The 9,133-nt window shown below is 50.7% G+C and overlaps 1 protein-coding gene across 1 annotated transcript; it reads left to right on the top strand.

The window, feature by feature from the left end:
• Positions 1 to 4,903: 4,903 nt before the first annotated feature.
• Positions 4,904 to 7,837, top strand: LOC142814467 (uncharacterized). Its single transcript, XM_075893229.1, has one exon. The coding sequence runs from the start codon at positions 4,904 to 4,906 to the stop codon at positions 7,835 to 7,837; it is 2,934 nt and encodes a 977-aa protein (XP_075749344.1).
• The last annotated feature ends 1,296 nt before the right edge of the window (positions 7,838 to 9,133 follow it).

The following is a 9,133-nucleotide window of genomic DNA, read 5'->3' as shown; positions in this document are numbered from 1 at the left end:
TACCTCCTTTTTCGATTAGAAATCTAATCGAATATGGTATTATTAGAGTTCTTGTTCAAGGTTCGCTCTAAATTCATTTCCATAAAAGTTATTTCCGAAACACACCAGGAAAGTGCTACAAGAACAATCGCTTCCGTGTGCCTTATTGGACAGCCTCTTGGAAAAGCTGAGCTAGTTTTCGGGTGTCGACTCTAGGTCTATACAGATAGGTTGGGTTTCGCTGAGAAAGAGCCCTTACGCATTTTATTATTCAATACTCCCAAAAGGACGCAATTCGCATCTGTGTTACGACTTGCGCTCTTCGGTGCGGTGCTAGGAGGACTCGTTTTATAGATGAAAAAATTGTCTCATATGTTTCGCTAAAGCTGAGCAGCGCATTCGTGTATACGCCTTGTGCACCGCCTATAGAGGCGCCACTGATAGCCACCTGCGCCCCATACATCTGTTTACAGCTGCGCCCCATACATCTGTTTTGGGATGCATGAGGTTCATAGTGTTCTCGCTAGCAAAAAGGCAAAGCCCTTCTGTCGTTCATGCATACAAAATCACCATTTTTGGCTCACTGCAAGGCACTGAAAAGGGGCTTTGTGTAATGATAGCCAGGAAGTAGTGGAAAGGAGCTTCCTGGGTAGCTTCTGAATGTAGCGACATAAGTATCAAGCGGACCATGCGCGACACCCACACTACATTCACAGTCGAACCAAAGCTGCTGACAGTGGAGAAATCTATAATTACTATGCACGTGCACAAGGTCGGCGTTGTTCCACGCGACCCAACACTGCCGGTATTCAGGGCCACTGAAGAACTTCCTCGAGAACTACTCTTTTTATACTCTTTTTCTTTCTACTCTTTTTCTTTCTACTCTTTTTTTGCGAGGAAGAGAAAGAGTCGGTTCAGAAACCAAACCATTATTTCCAGCAACCCTTGCGGCAGCGCGGTTCAGCGCCGTTCTATTGTAAATAGTTATAGGTTACCAGGAGAGAGAGAGGCACCTCTTTTTCGGACAGTTGCAGGGGAATACAAAGGCTCTCGGGTCCGTGCCTTTTTTTGTTGCTGTTGTTGTTATTGGGGAGCGGGGGGGGGGGAGGGCGTCACGCACATTTGAAACGTTTCAAAGGAGATATGGGAGCAGCGGCACCCCCGAAAAGAATGGATTAGTTCCAGCAGGAACAGGCTCTTCGCCACTGCATGCTACGACGGCGGAGAGTGCATTTTCCTCCCTTTTTTCCAAACGTGACTTAGTGGCGTCTTCTGGTGGCTCAAGCAGAAACTACTCGCAAGATGGCGACGGTGGTACCGTCACCTTAAGCAGCTTCCACTGGGACAGCACATTTATGCGTGTCATGCATGCAATACTATTACATGAGATGCGCTTTATTCATTACCTCACAACTTTCCGCATGAATACAATTATGTTAATAAATGGAGACCTCCCCAGCAGTATATGTATCATTGAATTGATTTTTTATAGACTACAACCAGCTCCCTAAGAATGGAGTTTTTAAATGCGAAGCAATTCTCAGAGAATCAAAACGTACTTTCAGCGTTTCTGTCTACTTATATATCTGGAGGTATATGTCGGTGCTTTAGTAGTTAGTTACCTGATCACTTCAGTATAGACCAATATCGGCATGGGGCGGCACGAGGGTGCGAGAACATGCACGTGTCTTGTCCCGACATAAACAACGTGTCGAATATTATGTCGTGTACGTTAAGAACCTCTTTCTTTCAGTCATCTGTGTCGTACACCCGTATACCGTGCGGGTATGCACCTTGAAATTTGTATCAAAGCGGAGACAATATACATCAGAAATTTAAACGCGAGAGGTTAAAAAATTCGGCATCGGCAGCGTTGATCTGACGCTTGCAGAGAAAAAAAATATGGATCTCAGCAGGAACCGAAGCGAATTTAAGCATTTCGTGTGGTAGTAAGGTATTCTACGACAGAACCAGGCAAGGTTTTGAATCTGAAGGTGCTGTGCAGACATCAGGTCTGTGCACAAAATGAATGTAGTTACCCTGCTAGCTACCTGAATTTATAACAGGGAGATAAGCATTGCATATGCACCACTACTGTACAGACGCACGTCAATCCGGGTCAACATCAGTTGTAGCTTCAGTGTCGGCTCCGCTTTCATAAGTATCATAGCAGTATATACCCAACCATATGACTCAACAAGCTATAATCAAGCGTTGCTCGGCAACGTAGGAATGCGCTAACGAACAAAATTCACAATACCGCACTGAGCATGCACTTCGTTTTCATAAAAATTACGTATTTCACCTAACGCGAGCACCGAGGTTGTGTCAGGTCGTCGATTTTCTTTAAAAGGCCAGTTTAGCGACTGCTACTACTCCATTTATAAAAACACGTTGATGTACCCGGTAACGCGTGTCCGAAATAAAAGAAGAGATGTGGCATAGACGGTACTCGCTGACAGTTTCGCATGAACAGATTCCCACAGTTCATAGTATCAGCTGACTTTTAATGTGAAACTGTTGGATGTCTGGGTCCACTAAGACTTCAGTGACGTATTTCAACCATGGAAACAATGTACCTGATTGTTTGTCAAAGAAAAAAGTATCGTTAGCGGGCATAAAATTGATTACCTCTCAATCCGCCACCAAGAGCCGAACACGCTATCCACTGCGCAACACCCTCAAATTCTAACTGTTATACAAACGCCCTTTCCTCCTAGAGTGCTATTAGTTATCGAAGTAGTGTCGCCCTCTTCAAACGGTAACCATTACAGTGGCCTCCGTGATTGGATCCTGCAATGCGTACTGCGACGCGTTGGTTTCATTCAGTGCATTTTCATTGCTAGTGCGATTTCGTCAATGCCTTAACGCACCGCGAGGTAGCAGCCTTAGCCCAAGCGTTGTAGAGTAACTGAATATAGTCCCTGTTGGGCTCGAACTTCGTGCGTTCCCCGAATACCTTATGTTACCCACCCAGCGGCCGGCGACCCCTCGCCAACAAGGAAGCAGGGCCACCGGAATGCGGGACGATGACTGTCTCCTGGCCACAAAGGACGCGACAACTCCCGTGCTGCTGTCGGGCTCAATTATGGCGCCTTACAGGAGACCAAGCCAGGCTGGAGGTGGCCGGTACACGTGGAAGGTACACGTGGAAAGTACACGTACGCGTCCGCCGGACAATCAGCGGAGGCGACGGCATTGGCGCAGGGGCCAATTGTATCGATGGCCTGTCAACCCGGCATCGCGAGAACTTACTCGGAGGCGCTTTTCCACGACCTGGCAACGCCCGTCGTCGACCGTTCCGGGAACCGGTGTGAAAGAAACCTGGGCGACGGCGGAGAACCGATGAATGGGCAAGAGGTGGTGGGTCTTCGAGGTTGTGGCGAGGAGAGACACATCTGTGCGTTTTGATTGGACTATAAGAGTGGTGCGTTACGATTGGACTTTAAGAGTGGTTGAATGGGGAGACAGGAGATAAAACAAGGGGTGCAGGGACAGTGAAGGGGGAAGAGAAACGAATAAACGTCTCTATATCCAGATGATGTCGGAGCGGTCATTTCCTCAAGGTGCCAGCAGATGAAAGGTTCTCGTCTTTGGCTTCCTTAGCGGCAGCAGCAAATGTCGCTCAACAAGCGAGAGGCGAGTGGAAAGAACCAAACGGAACGTAACTGGCGCAGTCGAGCAGGATCTGCATTGCTGAACTGAGGAGGACAGCGGGGAGCGACATCGACCGAGACTGACGACAACCACCTTCAACTGACTACCACGCTGCGGGATCAACGAAGCAAGGCTAGTCCACCGGATTCAGAGGAGGAAGAGCGCACCGCAAGGCTACTTCAGGCGGGTACCTCTTGATTTTCTGTTGGGCGCAGGCGATGACAAAGCATTACAACTTGCGAGACAGAGAAAGGGACAACTCGGAAATGAACGGGGACGGGGCAGGAAACTTGCAGGCGTTGGGAGTCGCCGACAGCGGCACGGGGGGTCATGGTAGTGGCACGTCAGATACGGCGTCGGAACAGCAACTAGCGCTGCTCCAGATTCAATTAAAAATTGCTGAGGCGGAAACGGAGAAGCAGCGTTTGATGCTGGAAAGCCAGCGGCTACGAGCCCGTAATGGGGCAGAGTCCAACGAGAGCGATGACAGCGTAGCGCTTGGCGGAAGGTCAGAGGAAGACAGGCGACTGAAATTCGCAAGCTTGTTAAAGGGTGTACTGGCACCAATGCCGAACCAAGAGTCGCTTGCGCCAATGTGGTTCGAGGATGTTGAGGCAACGCTCGAGTCGTATGAAGTTCCGAGCGAATGGTGGGCTGGGCTAGTTTTGCCACAGTTGAGTGAAAGGGCACGTGGGCTGCTGTGCAGGCTTACAGCAGAGGAGCGCAAAGCTTATGTTAAGCTTAAGTCAAGCATTTTGGAGGGTCTCAGGCTTTCGGCGGCGGAGTACAAGAGGCTGTTTGCGGGATCGAAAAAGGGAGAAAGGGAGTCCTGGGATCAGTTTGCCGTACGCCTTGAGAATTATTTCGACTATTATGTCCAGAGTTCAAAGGTAGGCACGTTCGAGGAACTCAAGCAGCTAGTCGTCGCGGATCGCTTGAAAGAATGTTTGAGCCCGGAAGCGAGAGCGCATGTTATTTGTAATCAACAGGAGTCCTGTTTGCTGCCCAGTGGCGTGGCTAGGCTCGCGGAGAGATTCGAGGAGAGCGAAAAGTGCAAGGCAGCACAAAAGAAAGCTAAAACAGCGGCAGATACACCCACGGACGGAAAAGGGAAAGGCGATGTTTTGAGTGTAAGGGTGCCGACCACATTGCGAGGAATTGCCCCAATAAGAGCTCAGGTGCAAGGCAAGGCACTAGGCCAGCAGGACAACAAAACGGTCCAGTGGTCGCGAGGGTGACGGCTTCTGCATTCGGGTCAGAAATAGCAATGGCAGACAGGTTGTGGCAGGGCAAAGAGCAGAAACAACTCTCACTGGAAACTGTAACGCTTAAGAGCTCAGGTCGATCATTAAACGCCGTGGTAGACTCAGGAGCGGAGGTGAGCGTCATCAGAAAGGCAGTGGTACCTCAGTACGATGGTACGGGTTCGCAGATAAAGTTGCCGGGAGCGTTCGGGCAACAGGTAACCGCTGAGTTGGCTTACGTGCCGCTCATAGCTACTGAAGGAAGTCCTTCCGTGTCGTCCGAGGCGGTGCAGTCGGCCGTGCTTTGTGCAATCACAGATAAGCTGCTAGACGGCACCGACCCGCTGATCACGCCCAACGATTACGCACAGCTTCTCGAGGAAAGGGTTAAACGCGACATAGTGTCAGACGAATGTTCAGCAGTCGAAGAGACCGAAGCTATAGTAGAGTTGTCAGATGAGGCATGCGAGGAGCAACGGGCGATGGCAGGCGTCATAACCATGGAGAGCAACAGCGAAGGTTCCGAGCCGGTCAAAAGCAAACGACAGGAGTTTCATGAGGCTCAGGAAGCAGACACGGCTTTGCGAGATGCTTGGGCGAAGGCAAAGGCCGGAACGCATGGCATGCTCGTTCAAGACGAGCTATTGTATCATCAGGAACACCTCGCGGGTCACATCTGCAAACAGTTAGTGCTACCATCACACAGGCACAAAGATGTGCTGAAAATGGCTCACGATTCACCATGGGCAGGTCATTTAGGAGAGCAGATATTTTCTCAACACGGGATGCCAGAGACAATTCGCTCAGATCAGGGCACCAACTTTACGTCGAGGTTGACACAGGAGATGTTGCAAAGACTTGGGGCAACTCCGAGATTTTCCACACCCGATCACCCGCAAAGCAACGGCTTAGTCGAGCGCTGGAACGGTACGTTCAAAAGAATGCTTTCTCACATAGTCAGCGAACATGGACGCGAGTGGGATAGGATGATTCCGTTTTTGTTATGGGCATATCGTGAGGTCCCACATGCGACCACAGGGTGCTCACCGTTCGAGCTCATGTACGGGCGGGTGCCGAACGGGCCCCTATCCATTCTCAAAAGGACTTGGTCAGGAGACTGGGAAGTGCCGGATTCATTGGGTATTCCAGCAGCGGAATATCTTGCGAAGCTCCAAAGTAATTTGGAAGAAGCTAGCGAAGGAGCCGCCCGACAGAGTGAAGTCACTCAGAAGGAGTACGTAGGACGCTATAACTTGAGGGCTACAGACAAACAGTTTGTCGCAGGGGACCAAGTACTATGGCTCGAGAAGGAAGGAGAGAGGAAGCTAGTGGCGAAGTGGAAGGGACCGATCACAGTGGTCGAAAAACTGCGACCGTACAGTTATTTAGTTGAGCTCGAGGACGGTTCACGCAGAACCATTCACGCTAACAAGCTTCGCGCATATCACTCCCGAGAAACTACAGTAGGAGTGATATTCGAAGGCGATCAGGAATTTGGAGAGGTTCCGGTCCCACCATGTGGGCTAGAGGCGCAGGCGACGCTGCAGATTGATGAGGTAGCACACCTGGAGCCCACACAGAAAGAACAGCTGCGAGACGTAATCGCGAGGCACCCGAGGGTATTCGCAAACAAACCCGGCACCTGCAAAGTGGGAATCCATAAAATACGAATCAAAGCAGGAGAGCAACCGAGGCGCGCATACCCTTACAGAATGCTGGTGAACGAAGTAGAGAGGCAGGTAAATGAGCTCCAGCAGTGGGGATTGATATACCCGGTTGAAAGTCCGCACGCGTATCCACTGGTCTGCGTATCAAAGAAGGACGGTGGCATCCGCATCTGTTGCGATTACAGGAGACTTAACGAAATAACAGAGACAGACGCATTTCCCATGAGCGTGGCGACTGATCTGTTATACCAAGTAGTGAAGGCTAAGTACATAACTCTGCTAGACATGTTCAGGGGTTACTGGCAAATACCTCTCGACGAGGACGCGCAGGTTTGTACTGCTTTTGCCACTCCTTCAGGCCAGTACGCATGGAGAGTGATGCTCTTCGGGTTAATGAATGCCGCCAGTACCTATCAGAGGGTCATCAATAGTGTACTGGCTCCGCATAGACATTATGCTTGCGCTTACATTGACGATGTAGCGATATACTCCGAGAACTGGAACGAGCACCTGGAACATCTAGACAAGGTGCTTGTGTCCCTAGCGAAGGCAGGGTTGACACTCAACGTAAGCAAATGTCGGTTTGCACAACAAGAAGTAAAATTCTTGGGACATATTGTGGGATCAGGCAAGCACGGGGCCAATCCAGAGAAGGTCAGGGCGATAAAGGAGATCCCGGCTCCCGAAACAAAGGGACAGCTTCGTAGTTTCTTAGGGCTAGCCAACTATTATAGGGACTACGTGCCCGAGTACTCCAAAGTCGTTATGCCTCTGACTAACCTAACTGGCCGACGTATTCCGCAGAAATTACCTTGGAATACAGAGGCGCAGGAAGTTTTTGACAAGGTGAAAAACTATCTAGTGCAGGCGTCGGCGTTGCAGGCACCAGACCCGGGGAAAGAATTTATCCTCGCCACAGATTCATCCGATTACGCCGTGGGTGCGTGCCTGGCACAGCAGGATCTGGTGGGCAAGGAGCGCCCTATCGCTTTTCTGAGCAAGGAGCTTAGCCCGGCTCAGACCCGATGGGCCACAATAGAAAAGGAAGCTTATGCAATCATTTGGGCACTGGGGAAGTTGGATGCTTGGCTGTTTGGCGCTAAAATCAAGGTGATTACCGATCATAACCCACTCAAATTTCTGACTCTAACCACTCCGCAGAGCGCTAGGCTGACACGCTGGGCGTTGGCACTACAGAAGTATAACCTGGAAATTGAACACAAAAAGGGGTGTCTAAACGCTAATGCCGACGCAATGTCGCGGTTGGTGACTCCTAACGATGACGCATAAAAGGGACGGTGAGTTAAGAGGTGTGTATGCTTTGTTAGCGCGTGCGCGCGACGGAGTCAACGAGGTACGAGTGACAGTTGGTGCCTCACGTGTCGAGCCAGTGAACATGTGTGCATATGTGGTTGTGTTTGTGTCGCATGTCATAGATACAGTGCAACACAATTGGAGGGGAGGTGTTGGGCTCGAACTTCGTGCGTTCCCCGAATACCTTATGTTACCCACCCAGCGGCCGGTGACCCCTCGCCAACAAGGAAGCAGGGCCACCGGTATGCGGGACGATGACTGTCTGCTGGCCACAAAGGACGCGACAACTCCCGTGCCGCTGTCGGGCTCAATTATGGAGCCTTACAGGAGACCAAGCCAGGCTGCAGGTGGCCGGTACACGTGGAAGGTACACGTGGAAAGTACACGTACGTGTCCGCCGGACAATCAGCGGAGCCGACGGCATTGGCGCAGGGGCCAATTTTATTGATGGCCTGTCAACCCGGCATCACGAGAACTTACTCGGAGGCGCTTTTCCACGGCCTGGCAACGCCCGTCGTCGACCGTTCCGGGAACCGGTGTGAAAGAAACCTGGGCGACGGCGGAGAACCGATGAATGGGCAAGAGGTGGTGGGTCTTCGAGGTTGTGGCGAGGAAAGACACATCTGTGCGTTTTGATTGGACTATAAGAGTGGTGCGTTACGATTGGACTGTAAGAGTGGTTGAATGGGGAGACAGGGGATAAAACCAGGGGTGCAGGGACAGTGAAGGGGGAAGAGAAACGAATAAACGTCTCTATATCCAGATGATGTCGGAGCGGTCATTTCCTCAAGGTGCCAGCAGATGAAAGGTTCTCGTCTTCGGCTTCCTTAGCGGCAGCAGCAAGGTCGCTTAACAAGCGAGAGGCGAGTGGAAAGAACCAAACGGAACGTAACTGTCCCTACGGGACCAGAGTAGCGCAACTGTTTTCCAATGCCACCGGCACCACCAGCAACCATGCATTGGGGTTAAGCTGACGCTCGCGCCAATTTTGTGTGTTCCGACGCCGCCATGGCAAAGCGAACCCGGCTGGTCTTCGCGCATTTTCTGAACGTGGTTTATAGATGCGTGCGGGTCACTGTGTATCACCTCTATGTGCGCACCAGGTCTGCAGTTCTACTATGACAGCCATCAGAATGTTACAATGACTGGGTAAACTGGTAAAACACGTTTTTGCCAGTTTTATCAGCTTCTGAGTGCTCCTCCGTTTGTAGTGTACATCCTAAAAGAGAACTGCATCGTTCTTTGTCGTGCATTTATATATGTTCAAACGAA

This window comes from Rhipicephalus microplus, chromosome 4 (assembly GCF_043290135.1).
Source record: "Rhipicephalus microplus isolate Deutch F79 chromosome 4, USDA_Rmic, whole genome shotgun sequence".
Lineage (NCBI taxonomy): Eukaryota > Metazoa > Arthropoda > Arachnida > Ixodida > Ixodidae > Rhipicephalus > Rhipicephalus microplus.
This window is presented reverse-complemented; position numbering and strand designations above follow the sequence as displayed.

Coding starts and splice junctions, on each gene's coding strand:
- LOC142814467 (XM_075893229.1), top strand. CDS start 4,904: ATGGCAGACAGGTTGTGGCAGGGCAAAGAGCAGAAACAACTCTCACTG.